The 17,909-nt window shown below is 42.8% G+C and overlaps 1 protein-coding gene across 1 annotated transcript in view; it reads left to right on the top strand.

The window, feature by feature from the left end:
• The window catches only part of LOC127036941 (butyrophilin subfamily 1 member A1-like), a 225,033-nt gene that overhangs the window by 126,958 nt on the left and 80,166 nt on the right, over positions 1-17,909 (top strand). The window contains exon 2 of the mRNA XM_050928227.1: positions 13,645-13,748. Coding sequence (XP_050784184.1) covers positions 13,679-13,748 — 70 coding nt within the window. The 5' untranslated portion in view covers positions 13,645-13,678. The remainder of the gene's footprint in view (positions 1-13,644; positions 13,749-17,909) is intronic.

The following is a 17,909-nucleotide window of genomic DNA, read 5'->3' as shown; positions in this document are numbered from 1 at the left end:
TTTTCCTGATTTGTTGTAGCTAAATTAGTCCCCATCATATTATATGTATAGTTGGGGTGATTTTTCCCCAATGTGCATTACTTTACATTTATCCACATTAAATTTCATTTGCCATTTTGTTGCCTGATCACTTAGTTTTGAGAGATCTTTCTGAAGTTCTTCACAGTCTGCTTTGGTCTTAACTATCTTGAGCACTTTAGTATCATCAGCAAACTTTGCCACCTCACTGTTTACCCCTTTCTCCAGATCATTTATGAATAAGTTGAATAGGATTGGTCCTAGGACTGACCCTTGGGGAACACCATAGTTACCCCTCTCCAGTCTGAGAATTTACCATTAATTCCTATCTTTTATTCCCTGTCTTTTAACCAGTTCTCTGTCCATGAAAGGACCTTCCCTTTTATCCCATGACAACTTAATTTACTTAATAGCCTTTAGTGAGGGACCTTGTCAAAGGCTTTCTGGAAATCTAAGTATACTATGTCCACTGGATCCCCTTTGTCCACATGTTCATTGATCCTTTCAAAGAACTCTAATAGATTAGTAAGACACGATTTCCCTTTAGAGAAACCATGTTGACTTTTGCCCAACAATTTATGTTCTTCTATGTGTCTGACACTCTTATTCTTTACTATTGTTTCAACTAATTTGCCCGGTACCAACGTTAGATTTACCGGTCTGTAATTGCCGGGATCACCTCTAGTGCCCTTTTTAAATATTGGCGTTACATTAGCTATCTTCCAGTCATTGGGTACAGAAGCCAATTTAAAGAACAGCTTAAAAAAACCCTAGTTAATAGTTCCACAGTTTCACATTTGAGTTCTTTCAGAACTCTTGGGTGAATGCCATCGGGTCTTGGTGACATATTAATGTTAAGTTTATCAATTAATTCCAAAACATCCTCTAGTAACACTTCAATCTGTGTCAGTTCCTCAGATTTGTCACCTACAAAAACCGGCTCAAGTTTGGGAATCTCCCTAACATCCTCAGCCGTGAAGACTGAAGCAAAGAATCTATTTAGTTTCTCTGCCATGACTTTATCATCTTTAAGCGCTCCTTTTGTATTTCAATCGTCAAGGGGCCCCACTGGTTGTTTAGCAGGCTTCCTGCTTCTGATGTACTTAAAAAAACTTGGATATCTCATTAATAACCATATGTTGGGACTACAGTCTACTGTATTATGGACCAAAATTAGACTGAAGGTATAAATTATATTATTAATATAAACTAATTTTTTATCCACACCCCTGTTCCATAAAGTTATCCAATCTTCCTGACACTCCTACCAAGATGGAATTCTCCGGTAATAGAATTAAGCTAAACTGAATTAAGACCACTTTAATTCTGAGGTCTGGTCTACACAACAGACCTATGTCTGCCTAACTACATCGTACAGGAGTGTGAGAAATCCATACTGCAGAGCCATGTAGTAATACCAAGCAGAGAATCAAGAGCCGAGCTGGCTGGAAAATGGATTTCTATCCCACAAAAAATTGTGGGTTTTGAACATTTGTGTAACAATGGGATGAATCTGAGACGTATCCAGATTTTCATAAAAAATGAGACAGACCCAGAATAGCCAATACCCTCTTGGTGGAGTTTGAGACCTTAGTCTGCCTCTTTTGGGCCTGGGTGTCCCACATCCCAGGCAGGTGACATAATATGGTGGTTTATTCTAGGACACACACACCCTGAATTTCTTCCCCAGTGATACTTTTCACACAATCATCCCTTTCCCATAAAAAGTTTTGATTCTGATTAATCGGAATTTTCGGATGAAAAAAATGTTTTGTCACAATATTCCCAACCAGGAACCAATAAATTCACTCTCAGGTCATGGGTTGTACTAGTGGAGTTTGGCACATTCATTTCATTTTTTAAATTAACATTATTAATCATGCAACTGATCCTTCTACAGTGAAAAATAGTTCCCAAAAAAATAAATTATTTAGTCAATTTAACCCATTTTTATGTTTAAAGATTAGGTGAACTAGGTTCCTAATAGACACCAGCGATGTGCTAACAAGATGCTGATTAGCCTATTATCCTTAACCTGCTTCATCTGCAGCGTGATGTATAACAACCAGTTGGAGCTCATTTGCCTATAAAAGCTGTGGGACAGTGTATCTCAGCTGCTGAGGTAAAGCAAAACAGTGATTTACACCCATGGAAGTCAGAGCAGACTCAGATCCATAATTTTTAGCATGATAGGCCCAGATCCTGAGTTGGGCGCAAGGAGTGATGTGTGTGACTCAAGGAAGGGACTTGCCAAGAGGGTGTTAAGCCATCTATATGATCCCCCAATCCTGGGGCCATCTTGATACAAGTTAGAGCAGTGTGGGTGCTGCTCTAAGTTGTGCTGGCTGCTATTAGTTCAAAGGAGCCATTTCAGTAATTGCGGACCACCAGGGCATAAGGCAGCCCCAGTCTCTCCCCTTCTGCAGTCATAGCCCTTGCATGTGAGGTCTAACCTGACTGTTACTCCATCTACAGAAATGGGCCTTCAGCTGTGGCATGTTCCCCTGTAACCCTAGAGCTAACATATGATGAGTTCTGCACAACTGAACAGACTATAATCCTGTCAGGGGGTTACAGTGGCAGCAGCAGTGATTTTCAGTCACAAGGGGAAATGTTGTTCCTGCTATACTTGTAAAAACTAACCCTGTCTCTTCAAGGCAGGAGAGGGGGAAACTTTGCCTTTGGGAAGCCTCACAAGCAGAGAGAGGGGCCGAGGACAGGTATGATTGCAATACACCTTTTCCTTGCCAAAACCCCAAACACATATATGGATTGAGAGCCTTCACCAAGGAGACAGGAGAATCTGTGTCTGAACACCTATAGGGTTACCAGATGTTTCATTTTAAAAGGGACAGTCCTGTTTTTTGGGAATTTTTTCTTTTATAGGCACCTATTATTGCCCACCTCTGTTCCTGTTTTTTCACAGTTTCTATCTGGTCACCCTAAACACCTACCATGGTACACAAAGGGAATGGGAAACGCAAAAGACACTGAGCAAGCTAAACTGTGTGAAGCCAAAGGAATTGATGCTAATGGTAAGGCCTGTGAAAATGGGTAACAGACCTGATTTGGGGAAACTGAGGCACATCGCTTCATGGCATTGGTGGTTGAATGCCAAGTCACCTACACTTTAACAGCTATTTCTATCTGCATTCTGCTAGCAATACTACATCCATACATGTTTTCAGGCAACAAGGAACCCAGTACTTTATAAGAACACCTATGAATAACATTATAGGGTTAAAAGGTACAGGGAGGGCGTGTAACCAGAGACAAACAGGAATGTTACATGTCCTGCCTCCACCATGGACAGTGTCCAAGATTTGTCAGTAAGTTCAGGAGGAGGATGTGATGTTGCACTCCATATGATTTATGAAAATATGCTTATAAAAATAACATAGCTGGAATGTGCTTTATGCAAAAGGTCTCATGTAAAATATCATTGGAAAAGTTATAACGTGATTAATTTGATTTTTCCATTTGTATGCATGTATCATTCTTATATCTGAAGTTATACAAGTTTATGTCTTATATTTTTAACTGATGTAGACAGATTAAGTGATGGCCATTAAGGGTGCTTCAGAAACAATGTGTTGTGAATGGCTTTGTTTATTTGCAAACCTCCCTGTGTACCTGTGGGCCAACCCAGGAAGGATGGAGATTGGGGTCTTTCAGAGCCATGTGACCATATCACCTGGTACTGAAATCCATCTTGAAGCTGGTACTTTTCCCAAGTGGCGGCGGGGATTTCACACAAAGGTTTCCCGCCTTAGGGAAGTTCAATATAAAGCGGGGAAAGCAAACAATAGGAGTCTTCAGCTGGCTTAAGAGACAGTGTCTCCACCCCACAGAGATACCTGCAAGCACCTAGAAACAAAAGAACTGTAACCACAGGGGTGGGTGAGAACAGGCTCAACCCAGGTCAGAAGAGGCATCTGACCTGAGAACGATTTTACCTGAAAAAACAACTTGGGTGAGAAGTTAACATTTGTAACTGATTTCTTAGTGTAATCATCTTAGCTCTGCATGTTTTGTTTTATTTTGCTTTGGGGCTTACTTTGTTACGTCTGTTATTACTTGAAATCACTTAAATCCTACCTTTTAAACTTAATAAAATCATTTTTATTTATTAATAAGCCCAGAGTAAGTAAGTGGTACCTGGGGGAGGCAAACAGCTGTGCATATCTCTCTATCAATGATATAGAGGGTGGACATTTTATGAATTTACCCTGTATAAGCTTTATACAGAGTAAAATGGATTTATTTGGGGTTCAGGCTCCCAGAAAGGCTGAACAGTGGGTGCTGGGAAAGTCCCTGTTAACTGAGAAGCTCCTGGGCTGAGTGAATCTCAGTTTCTGTGAACTGCAGAGGGGCGTGGCCCAACCTCTGGGTCTGTGCTGGAGCTGGCTGGAGTGCCTAGCTCTGCAAGACAGAAGTGGAGGGGCGCCCGTTCTGGCAGGAGGGTTGTTCTCAGTGTTACCCCAGCGGATCATGTGACAGTCTGAAGGGGACCTCTGTGGCCGAACCTGTCACAATGTCATTATGGACAAAATTCCCCCTCACACTGTATTCCCAGTTCCTGAAAACTAAGGGTGTCCATTAGGTCATTTACTTGTGACAAAGTTCATAGGCTTCAAGACTTATGCTGACTGCTGAAGCCAATGTATTACAGCCCACAGGCCTGTAGGTTCCTTGCATTACTACTGAATATAATAAAAGCAGAGTATAATGAAGGCAAGTCAGTGAATATAATAAAGGCAAGCTAGGCCTATGGGCTACAAGTTCCCCAACCCCTTGATAGCGTGATCCCCTCCCTGATCTCAATGTCTCAAACAGCATCTTCTTTCGCACAGATCCCTGCCTCTGATCAACTTCAAGGCTAAATCCATGTTTGTCTGGAACTGTTTGAAATGGTCTCCAGCTGTTTAACATCTATCTGCTTCTCTCTTAGTGTGTGAGTACAGCTCACATTCACATTGTTTATTTATTTTCTCAAAACTCCCTATCTAAAAACTCTAGGGCCCTATGTCACTGTTCAGGGCAACTGCACCTATAGTCCACCTTCATGGTTCCCCAAGGACTCTCATTCTAGGCTCACAGCTCCCCAACTGTTTCTCTTTTGACCAGAGTATTTTAATGCTGCACATTTTTCTGACTACACTGTGTTATTCCCAGCAGGAGGCCAGATTGCCTTAAGAGGCCAGCATCTACACTTTGTTTTCTCCTAGAGGCTATGAAAAGTTGTAATTGCTCACTGCCACACGATAACACACAGTCATTTCTAAGCAAGTACATTTTTTCTAAAGGTGAAAGCATTACAGAGAAAACATATTGAAACAACCTACCCACAGGCAAACAAGTTTACTAGAGGGTGCTCCAACTTCAACCTCGGGCTCCGGTAGATGATCAGCGCTTCAAAATGCATACAGCGGTTTTCCTGTGGTTATGAGCTCACAATAACTTGAGCTTAGAACTAGCAGATCCATGAATAAATTAGTCTTTCCTTTATACAACTTGGGTCTTTGATCCTAAGTCTTAGGATCACAATATCAGCAGAAAATTCTTCCTGCCTCAGGTTGTAACTTCAAAAGGCTTTTTTTTTTTTGTGCATACCCGGAGGAGGGGAATTTGCATTTACCTCTCCCTAAAGATGCCTCAGGAAACCACTTGACCCTGTTTGTCCCAAAAGTCCATTCTTGTCCGACACATTTTTCAAAACTGACCTCTGAAGTTCATAACACTTCTCAGGGTTCACATCACATTTCCTCCCGCTAGAGGAAAAGATTTCTGATAGGTGACGGGTTTTTTTTCATTTAGGATCAAAAAATCATGAGTGCTACTGGTTGGAAGCTGAAGCTGGACAAATTCAGAGTAGAAATAAGGTGATATTTTCAACAGTGAGGGTAGCGAACACTTGGAACAAATTACCTAGGGATATGGTGAATTTGCCATCAGTAAAATAGGCCTGCATGTCTTTTTCAAAGAGATGCTACAGTTCAACCAGAAGTTATCAGCTTGATGAAAAAATGACTGGGAGAGGTTCTCTGTCCCGCTATGCAGGTCAGACTAGATGATCTCAACAGTGCCGTCTGGCCTTGAAATATACAAATTTGCAGAGGTGCATGTAACAGGGTGTCAGCCTTCAGGATGTGAAGTTGAGAGACACACATTTTGAGTACCATTTATGCTTCTGGCTAACTCGTGAAATTTCAGCTAGACATTCCAGTAGGAATGAATAATGATCAAAATTCCTGCATTCCTCCTATCGCATACCACTGAAGGGGAGTGAGATGGAGATATAGAAACTCCACACTAGGACAGATGCGTTAAGGAACACTTCTAGACTCAGGTGGCCCTGCTCCATCACACCAACAGAACCAGTTGTAGATGGAGGGGGAGTTTGAAAAAAGAGCCAGACAGCTGAGAGGAAGGAAGTGGAAAACAGCAGCTACATCAGGCCCAGGCAAAAGATGGAAGGAAGGGTTCCGTAATCCTTAAAGACAAGCTAGTCACTCCTCTGTGGCCTGATCAGCAGTGGCTCCAGGCACCAACATGCCAAGTGCATGCCTGGGGTGGCAAGCCATGGAGGGTGCCCTGCCATTCCCTGTGAGGGCAGCAGTCAGACAGCCTTCGGCAGCTTGCCTACGGGAGGTCTGCCAGTCCTGCAGATTTGGCAACAATTCAGCAGCAGGTACACCGAAGTCAGGGGACCGGCGGACCTCCCACGGGCAAGCCACTGAAGACAGCCTGCCTGCCACTCTAACTTTTTTGCCACTGCAAGCATGGCAGGCAGGCTGTCTTCAGTGGCTTGCCCGTGGGAGGTCCGCCGGTCCCCTGACTTCGGTGTACCTGCTGCTGAATTGTTGCCAAATCTGCAGGACTGGCAGACCTCCCGTAGGCAAGCTGCCGAAGGCTGTCTGACTGCTGCCCTCACAGGGAATGGCAGGGCACCCTCCATGGCTTGCCACCCCAGGCATGCACTTGGCATGTTGGTGCCTGGAGCCACTGCTGATCAGGCCACAGAGGAGTGACTAGCTTGTCTTTAAGGATTACGGAACCCTTCCTTCCATCTTTTGCTGGATTGTGATTGTCTGTGACACTTCCACTGCACCTTGAACTAGGAAAGTAAGTAGCAGGAAGTGGACCAGGAGGCAGCCTTGGGGCCCTCCTTGATCTCACTGCCACTTGTGGGGCCCTGGTTTGGAACTCAATGGAGAGGGAGGATACAGGATCCTCTACTAGTCAGCCAAGAGGGTGGCATGACCCTCAGACCCCCCAAAGATAGGGGGGATAAAGGCACTGGAAATCTTGATCCAAAGGTGTAAGGCCTATGGAGGCCTGGAGTGGGCTGGAGGCTCTTTTTTGGGGATGGTAGACTTCTATATTTTGTTGGGATCCGTCACCGGGGAAAGAGATGAACTGTAAAGTTGACTTGCCCGGAGGTCTCAGTTAGTATCTGCTGGAAGAAGGGCTGCTCTTTGAATGGACCACCCACCAGAAATGGATGCTAGGGACAGGGGGAAGTTTTACCTGGGGACTTAATTGATAAGCCCAGCCCTGTTACAGGGAGACACAACACAGGCTCCTGAGTGAGCCAGACTACCATTGTGGATGCCGGGCTGAAGTGTTCATTTGGAGGGATACTGACACTTCATCTGCCCTGAGCTCTGTGAAAGTGCCCCTCTATGTTGGGATATTTCCATGGCTGGAAAGCCAAGGCATAGCCACCTTGAGGGCTCATTAGTCTTTATCTTTATAGGGGAGATTGTGCATTGAGACAATTCATCATTGCCCTGCACTTTCTGTAGTCCCATACAGCAATGTAGAGATCTTGGAGTTTGTGGATTCTGGGAATAAAACTCCTACCTAGATGGGTTAGGATACAATCCACACACACACACACAAAATTTCTCTTTCATTCTCCTCCAGGCCCCTCCCATGTTTCCTGAGTGCTTGTTTATACATTTGCTCTTTGCCCCCACCTGCTTTTACAGTCCAACGGATTTTGGCGGGCTTATTTGTGTCTGCAGAGAGAATTCTGAGGTGAGTACACCAACTTGCTGTGTGTGAATGTAATTAATAATCCGGGGAAGTGATTTCTAATATAAGTTTCTTATATTTTTACTGATTTTTAATTTTTTAAAGTTACTTATTGTTTCTGGAGTAATTGGAATGACCAAAGTTAAAGTTTAGATGCATCACAGGGATATTTTATAACTGAAGATGGGGGAAAAATTGCAATTCATTCATAAAATAGTGGTATATGATTAGAAGGAGTTTTGTGCAAATACAGAGATTGGACTAAGATTGATATGTATTAACTGGATCTTGCTGAGTGTGTAGAGGAGAGCGATACACACTAATTTCCTTGTCACATAATGTAGAGTTCGGTGTTGTAATGCTAAGAAGAGGCAAGCACTTCATTTTGGGTGTATTTTATTTTATTTTATTTTTCAGAAGAGGCAAGTTGTAACCAAAAACTCTCACCTTTTCTTATTAGAGCTTTAAGGCAGAAACGTGCTCTGACAGAGCTGTGGAAATGAGAGAATTAGACATGTGTCTTTAGAGCTTTCGAATACAAAAAATACTTTTATTTTTCACAATAGTTTGAGTATCAGATCATAGAAATCATAGAAAAACTAAAACTAGAACTGGAAGGGACCTTGAGAGATTATCAAGTCCAGTCCCCTGCACTCATGGAAGGACCAAGAACCATCTAGATCATCCCTGATAGATGTCTGTTCAACCTGCTCTCAGTGATGGGGATTACCACAACCTCCCTTGGCAATTTATTGTAGTGTTTCACCACCTTGATAGTTAGGAAGTTTTTCCTAATGTCCTACCTAAACCTCCCTTGCTGCAGTTTAAGTCCATTGCTTCTTGTCTTGTCATCAGAGGCCAAGGAGAACAATTTTTCTCTCTTCTCCTTGTAACACCCTTTTAGATACTTGAAAACTGTTATGTTCCGCCTCAGTCTTCTCTTTTCTAAACTAAACAGGTCCAATTCTTTCAGTCTTCCCTCATAGCCCATGTTTTCTAGGCCTTTTATCATTTTTGCTGCTCTTCTCTGGACCTTCTCCAATTTTTCCACATCTTTCTTGAAATGTAGTGCCTCCAACTGAGGCCTAATCAATGCAGAGTAGAGCAGTAGAATGACCTCTCGTGTCTTGCTCACAACACTCCTGTTAATGCATCCCTGAATCAGGTTTGCTTTTTTTCCCACGGTGTCATACTGTTGAATCATATTTAGCTTGTGTTCTACTATGACTCCTAGATCCCTTTCTGCAGTACTCCTTCCTAGACAATCACTTCCCATTCTGTATGTGTGCATCTGATTGTTTCTTCCGAAGTGGAGTACTTTGCATTTGTCCTTATTAAACTTCATCCTATTTACCTCAGATCATTTCTCTAGTTTGTCCAGATCATTTTGAATTATAGCCTTATCCTCCAAAGCACTTGCAACCCCTCCAGATTGGCATCATTGGCAGACTTAATAATCATACTCTCTATGCCAACATAGAGACCCCCATGGAACCCCACTTGCTATGCCCTTCCAGCATGATTGTGAACCATTAATAACTACTATCTGAAGATGTTTATCCAGCCACTTAAGCACCCACCTTATAGTAGCCCCATCTAGGTTGTATTTCCGTAGTTTATTGATAAGAAGGCCATGTGAAACGGAATCGAACACTTTACCAAAATCTAGGTATACTACATCCACAGCTTCTCCCTTATCCACAAGGCTTGATATCCTATCAAAGAAAGCTATCAGATTGGTTGGACATGATTTATTCTTTACAAATCCATGCTGACTGTTACCTATCACCTTATCTTCCAGATGTTTGCGGATGAATTCCTTAATTACTAGCTCTATTATCCCTGGCACAGAAGTTAAACTGACTGGTCTGTAGTTTCCTGAGTTGTTCTTATTTCCCTTTTTATAGATGGGCACTATATTTGCCCTTTTCCAGTCTTCTGGTATCTCTCCTGACTTTCATGACTTTTCAAAGGTGATAGCTAAAGGCTCAGATACCTCCTCTATCAATTCTTTGAGTATTCTAGGATGCATTTCATCAGGCTCTGGTGACTTGCAGACATCTAACTTTTCTAAGTAATTTTTAACTTGTTTTCTTTCTTTCTTTTTTTTTTTTTTTTTTTTTGGAAAGCCAGTGTAGAGATCTTGGGGCCTATGGATTCTGGGAAGAAAACTCCTACCTGAATGGGGTAGGATACAAACTCTACGCACACAGACACACACACGGAAACACACAGCATTTTTCTTTTTTTTGTTTCATTCTCTCATGTTTCCTGAGTGCTTGTTTAAACATTTGCTCTTTGCCCTCACCTGCTTTTACAATTCAGCGGATTTTGGCGGGCTTATTTGTGTCTGCAGAGAGAATTCTGAGGTGAGTACACAAACTAGCTATGTGTGAATGTAATTTATAATCCGGGGAAGTGATTTCTAAAATTAGTTTCTTATATTTTCTGTTGATTTTGGATTTTTAAAAGTTACTTCTTGTATTTCATTCGTGACTTGCAGACATCTAACTTTACTAAGTAATTTTAACTTGTTTTTTTTAATTTTATTTTAACTTCTAAGCCTACCCCATTTCCACTAGCATTCCCTATGTTAGGTGTTCTGTCACCATCAAACTTCTTGGTGAAGACTGAAACAAAGAAGTCATTAAGCACCTCTGCAATTTCCAAGTTTACTGTTATTGTTTCTCTCTCTTCACTGAGCAATATATATAGGAAAGTATATCTTGATGTAAAATAGGGTACTGTGTGTACATGGGAAGGGTAGGCAACTGGGGGTCAGTTGGTGAAAAGAAGAGAAAGAGGGGAAAAGGGGGCTTGTGCATAATTCATGTTTAACTGGCATTGCTTCAAGTGAGGAGATGCATAATTTACAAGATTAATAGCATTGCTCTTCCGGTAGTTGGCAGTTGTCTTTGGAGCTTTAAGGGAGAAGAAAACTAAACTGGGAGGAGTTGTAGATATGCTGAAGAGCAGGGATAGGATACAGAGGGATACAGACAAAGTAGAGGACTGGGCCAAAAGAAACCTGATGAGGTTCAACAAGGACAAGTGCAGAGTCCTGCAGTTAGTAGGGAAGAATCCTGTGCACTGCTACAGACTAGGGACCGAGTGGTTAGACAGCAGTTCTGCAGAAAAGGACCTAGGGGTTACAGTAGAAAAGAAGCTGGATATAAGTCTACAGCATGCCCTTGTTGCCAAGAAGACTAACAGCATTTTGGGCTGTATAAGTAGGGGCATTGCTAGCAGAGTGAGGGATGTGATCATTCCCCTCTATTCAACACTCAAGAAAGAGATCTTGGAGTTATTGTGGATAGTTCTCTGAAAACATCCACTCAATGTGCAGTGGCAGTCAAAATGGTGAACAGAATTCTGGGAATAATTAAGAAAGGGATAGGTAATACAACAGAAAATATCACCTTGCCTTTATCCATAGTACATCCACATCTTGAATACTATGCACAGATGTAGTCGCCCCATCTCAAAAAAGATATAATTGGAAAAGGTTCAGAAAAAGGCAACAAAAATGATTAGGGATATGGAACGGCTTCCGCAAGAGGAGAGATTAATAAGACTGAGGCTTTTCAGCTTGGAAAAAAGGCAGTTAAGGGGAGATATGATTGAGGTCTATAAAATCATGACTGGTGTAGAGAAAGTAGATAAGAAAGTGTTGTTTACTACTTCTTATAACACAAGAACTAGAGGTCAACAAATGAAATTAAGAGGTAACAGGTTTAAAACAAATAAAAGGAAGTATTTCTTCACACAACACACAGTCAACCTGTGGAACTCCTTGCCAGAGGATGTTGTGAAGGCCAAGACTATAACAGGTTTCAAAAAAAAAAACTAGATAAATTCATGGAGGATAGGTCCATCAACGTCTGTTAGCCAGGATGGGCAGGGATGGTGTCCCTAACCTCTGATTGCCATCTGGTAGTGATGACTCTGCTTTTAGTTTCAAACACAGAAGTTAACCTCAAAATGACTGCAGTCTCTTTCTCTTTCAGCATTTCTGACACCATGAAATGATCCTGGAGTTCATTAAACAACAAACCAGTGAGTATATGTGGTGAACTGCTGTATACAGCTATATTGTGTTCTCACCCTCTGTTTTCAGAGCACAGTTCTAAATTCCTATTTTGGAGAACAAGAAATCCACAGCCCCACCTGCTCCCTTTCCACCCATTCCCCCACCAAGAAAAATGCTTTCATTTTTCACTCCTCACTTAACAAATAACTTTGGGAAATAACTGCTCTGGCTTCACTACCAGCAATTACCCAGTGGCAGAGTTTAAAGGTAGCATTCAGGTGAATGAAGTGTTAAATTCCTGCTCTAGCAGCATTGTACTTTGTACTTTGTACAAGGAAGTAATTTATATTTGAGATTGTAATGTTTGTGAAGCCCTCTGGGAAGAAAAATACTGCAGTAGCTGTACAGAAATTGTTACTGCATGGCCTGATCTTTCAAGGCTCACTCATGGAGACATTAAGTGCTTACTTCTCCTATGCTGGTCTCTACTTTACAAGGCGTGTGACTGTCATCTGAGTAGCCGTTGAATCAGCATTGCTGGAAACAGAAATACAGTGAATTTACAAGACAATACATCGTGAGTTAGAATTTGAGTGGTTTTTTTTTAATAATTTTGTGTTAGTGAAAAGTTCTCATGTGAGATCAGTAGAGGATAAATTCCTTCATAACATCTGCCGCAGAAATAATAAAATAAATAAATCAATAATAATAATAAAATATAATAATAATAATAATAAATAATAATAATAATAAAAAAACAAGCACAAATTCCCCAGTCTTGTTCTACAGACCACAATAGTGAATGCCAGGTCTTGCCTACCCTACAAAAGTCCCATCCAGCAAAGGAGGAGATTAGTACTAATTGGTTTGGTTTTGTTTCACTTTTTTAGTGAGAACATATTGCTGTTAGCACCTTGGCTGGAAAAATCAGCACAGTTCACATAGCCCAGAATAGAATCACTGAATGTGCTGAGTTTACATCTCCCACAGCTTGGTCTGCATTTTATCCATGCAGCCACTGATAGGGGAAAGTGTCCCGGGTTAACTAAACATCACAGGAATTACCTTTTCTTCCCTCCATCTACTTCCACAAAGGATATTTTTTTCTTAGTGTTTTGTTTTTCAGGAAAGTAAAAGTTGCCATGTAAAATGAATGTAGTTTTGTAAAGAGCTGGTCAAAATTCAAAATGTCCATTCTGTTGTAAATTCTGAAACTTTGAAAGTTTTATTTTTGATTCAGAACAAAAAGTGGAAAGTTTGAAATTTCTCACATAAATGAAATTCTAAATAAAATATTTATTTACAATCAAATGGTTTTGATTCAGCTTTCCCAAAATAAAATTGAGCAGCTGGCTGCCCCAAGTCCTAGAGACTCTCTTGGCTGTATAGGGAGTCCTCTGATACAGAAGTCCAGACTCCCCTGGCCAGGCCTGTTGTTTGGTTTTGATGAATAAGCATTTTCAGATGCAGTCACATTGTAGAAGAATTCCTGAGCAGCTCTAGTTGTGTGTACACCTCATGCTACAGTTTGTGACATTTTCTATTTCCATTGGCAGAGAGCTGGATGAATTATATTGCAATCACTTCACAATGCACATAGGATACAAAGTATTCGCCACCATCAGCTTTCCATTGATTTATGTCATGAAATGGCTTTGGGGTAAGAACACCATTTTTATTAACTACTGATTAGATACTAAATATACACATATCCGTTGCTGCCTATCTAAATACTGTGTAAGGAAACCATGATGAAAGATAAAGAGGGAAATCCAAACAAAATTTGATAGATCTAATGGCATTGTGGTGGGAGTAACATCACTGTGTTCTGGAGCCCGTCTATCTCTTCAGCTGTTTTTCCATGATCTCAGACGTGTGTAAAATCTCAGTGACCCTGCTTCATTAACCGGGCGAGAGGGTGACCATGCAAGCTCCCTGTCCGAACACAAGTCATTAGTCACCATCCTCAAGCTGCTGAAAAGTGCAGAGAGCCGTGTTTCAGGATGAAAGTACAGTGACACTCCTGCTTAGAAGCAGGGCCTGCTCTAGGTTTTTTGAAGCCCCAAGCAAAAAAAATTTTGGATTCCCCTCGTCCCAGCCCTGGGCTCCCCACCGCACCACCCTGCTGCCCAGCCCTGGGTTCTCCCTCCACACAACCCCCTGCCGCCCCAGTGCTGGGCTTCCCCCTTTCCCTCCCACCAGTGCCCTCCCCCCACTCCCCTGCCACCCAAGCCCTGGGTTCCCCCTTTCCCCCCACCAGTGCCCCCCACACATACCTCCTGCTGCCCCAGCCTTGGGCTCTCCCCCTCCCACACGTGCACCCTCCTTCAGCCGCAGCCCTGGGTCACTGGTAACTCGCTCCCAGGGCAGGTCATTCAGCAGGAATTTTGGATGTGCACAAAACACAGACAGGATTGGTTCCCATATGGTTACAGAGCCGCAGTAAAGTGGAACAATTTTCAGCTTGTGTGATTGGAGGATATCTGGATGCATATTATAAGACTGTCCTCCATAAATGAGGAAAAGTTGAGGTGCCTTTATTAATCTTTTGTTCCACTCTTTCTTTCTATCGGGAATTTGCCAATGCAATATCACTGTCTTCCTTTTAAACAAACAAACAAACAAACAAAAAAGGCAATGGCTGTTGAAAATAGCAATTCCAGTCCTAATAACCACTGGGAAGCATTTCTTGCTCAATTTTATCCTACTTTTTGTACAGCAAGTTAGAGTGGATCAGTATATTTGATTTGGGAGAAATGAAGTAACAGCTGCCCAAACTGAGCTTGAGCACTCCTAAATTTTGAGGTGTTCAAATCTGGAAGGCAGGTGCTGGGTGTGTGTGTAGTGGGAGCTGTGGGCTCTGTGGGGGAGCACGGCAGCATGTATGCAGCAGCATGTCTGGCGCTGCGCAGAGCCAGAGACGTTGCTCTCAGTGGCACGGTAAGGGGCCTGGGGGGTTGGAGAAGGGGTAGGAGGTTCCGGGGGGGCAGTCAGGGGCAGGGAGAAGGGGGGGTTAGATGGGTCAGGGAGTCAGTCAGGGGACAGGCAGCGGCTGGATAGGCATGGGAGTCCCAGGGGTTTGTCAGGGGATAGGTAGGGGGTAGGGTTTTAGGGGGGAAGTTGGGGGTGGGTCTCAGGAGGGGGCAGTTGGGGACAAGGAGAAGGGAGGCTTAGATAGGGGGTGGGGTCCCAAGAGGCAGTTATGGGCTGGGGTCCCACAATCAGGGGACAAAGACCAGCAGTGCTTAGATAGGGGGTGGGGTCCCAAGGGGCACTTAGGGACAGGGATCCCAGGAGGGGGTGATCAGGGGACAAGGACCAGCAGCACTTAGATAGGGGGTGGGATCCTGGGGGGCAGTTAGGGGCAGGGCTCCCAGGAGGGGGTGATCAGGGGACAGGGAGCAGGGGGTTTGGATGGGTTGGGGTTTCTGTGAGAGGCAGTCGGAGGGAGTGTATGGTGGCAGGATGGGGCTTCCCTCCCCGTGGAGTGTCCCGTTTTTTGAATGTTAAAATGTGGTCTCCCTGCCATTCACTGCACTCACAGCACGCTGCCGCATGAGATCCCCCTCCTTCCTTTCCAGTTGGTCATGGCCAAGGGAATGCTGGGAAATGTAGTTCTTTCCCTGCTCCAGGGCTGGCTCTATAGGCAGGGAGCTAACCAAGGAACTACAGCTCCCAGAGCCCCCTGTGGGTTCCCAGCTGCCATGCCGCCCCTGTAAATGGGCTGCCCCAAGCAGGTGCTTGCCTTGCTGGTGGCTAGAGTCGCCCATGCTTAGAAGGGATGTTTAGTTTACCAGTGGATATTGTTAGGCAAAGCCTAAAATAACAGAATGATTGTTACTATTCCAGAGTAACAGAGAGATTGGCAATGGTCAGGCACAATTGCATTTCCTGCATTCAGGGATTACTCTCTCCTACTTCCAGATGCACCCACCACCCAAAGGGGTGAGGCAGAAAGCAGGACCATAACTAAGCTTGGAAGGATTTGATTTTTATTGGTATAGGTAAATGTTGGTTTCAATGTATGCACACAAACTGAGGAGAAAATATTTCCATTGCTGCTAATCAAAATACTAAGAGAGGTAAAGTAACAAAAATGGGGCTTGAGAATTTCTTAGAGTTTAATTTAAGGCTAACATTTCAGCATATGCTGTTGACAATTTCTGTTTTAATGTTTAGATGCTTTCACTTTTTGAATCCCAGAATCTATAGTCATTAAATAATTATGTGTTTCTCCCACCAAATTCCCTGAAACTCTGAAATTTTAAATTGATAAATTAAAAAGTCTAATCCCAATAATTCTGCAAAACTCTGAAAATTTTGATAAACATAAAAAATGCTTAAAAATAAACATTATATATGTATGTATCTGTGTATGTGTCTAATTCTAGCTCTGCTGTCCCACCATGCACAATCCTTCTCAGTGAGAATTGTTTGCTCCTTAGCTGCTGAGGTTTCAGTTGTCACCATGAAATATTCTGGGGCTGCCGTCTGTGGGGAGACTTTTCTGCTCTGGCTTGGAACAGGTGTCAGGGCAAAAGCAGAAGGGTGATTTTGCTATAAACAGGGAATACGGCACAGGAGAGTTTCATAATAATGTGGAGGTTAGGCACCTATGCTTTCCCACATCCCAGTCTAAAGGGGAGTTTTAATTGTTGGCAGAGGCCCCCCTCCACAGTGCCCTGTGAACTTTCGGAGCTACTGAGCTAAACAGAGTTAAACCTGGTTATCGTAACTCGTTCACTAATGGAGTCAATTGTTTCCACAAAAAATTTCATTTTTTGTTGTAAATTTAAGTATCAAAATTTTCTGGACGAAACAGAAATAAGCAAAAAACATCAGCTGAAAAAGAGGTATTTTTGCTTGCTCTTTCTCTCATCTCTTTGGACTGTCAGACTTGATTCCATTGTGATAAGCCATCTTTGTTCTGCTTTAAGTAATTGCCTATGCCCATTACATTAGGTGTGTTTCTCATGTGCCAGTTCCAGAGAGTTTTTCCTAATGTTACCAGTAGAGGGGACCTCACCTGTGCCCTGGTGTCTCTCATGCTCTGAGCCAGGGGGACAAAGGTTGCAGCCACTCCACGCATCCTTCAGCTCCTTCTTACTGTGCAGGCTCGATGATGGGACCATGCTCTCAGCTTGTTCCATCTTTAAATGTGCTGTTATAATTAGTACTTGTTGCCAGTTAGTGTCGTTTTATGTCCTTGACCCCCTCATCTCCCCCACCCGTTGAGACGCTGGAACCAGCGCTGTCTTCTGGTTATTATTTAAGAGATACAAAAGCAAATACAGAAAACCAAAGGCTGAGAGCAGCAAATGAGTTCTGATGGAATTGCAGTTTTCTTCATGTGTGAACTTAAAATTCATAATAAAGAGATACATTGGCTCTTTTGGGCCCAGGAAGGATATGGTGTCAGGAGAGGACTGGAACAGGCAGAGAACCCTGTAACCCTAGTGCAATATATTGACATGTTACCGTCATTTTCCTGCAAATAGAGTCCTGTGGCAATTCCATATATTTTCTTTCTTTTCTTGCCATCTTATTAACTCCCAGTCCCTGTTCCCATTCCCCACCTTACTTCCTGATAGACTGCAGACTATATAGTCGAACTTAAGTTCTTCTTAGCTATACCTTAACCAATCATTTTACTGAAATTTAACTAACCATTCCCAACACCTTGTAACATGATTATTTAATAATAGGAAATATACCTAGCTCCAGAAGGGACCTTGAAAGGTCATCAAGTCCAGCCCTCTGCCTTCACTAGCAGGACCAAATACTGATTGTGCCCTAGCTGCCCTCTCAAGGATTGAACTCA

Source organism: Gopherus flavomarginatus, chromosome 18, assembly GCF_025201925.1.
Source record: "Gopherus flavomarginatus isolate rGopFla2 chromosome 18, rGopFla2.mat.asm, whole genome shotgun sequence".
Classification (NCBI taxonomy): domain Eukaryota; kingdom Metazoa; phylum Chordata; order Testudines; family Testudinidae; genus Gopherus; species Gopherus flavomarginatus.
The sequence above is the reverse complement of the archived record's forward strand: the minus strand, read 5'-3'. Positions and strand labels throughout refer to the sequence as shown.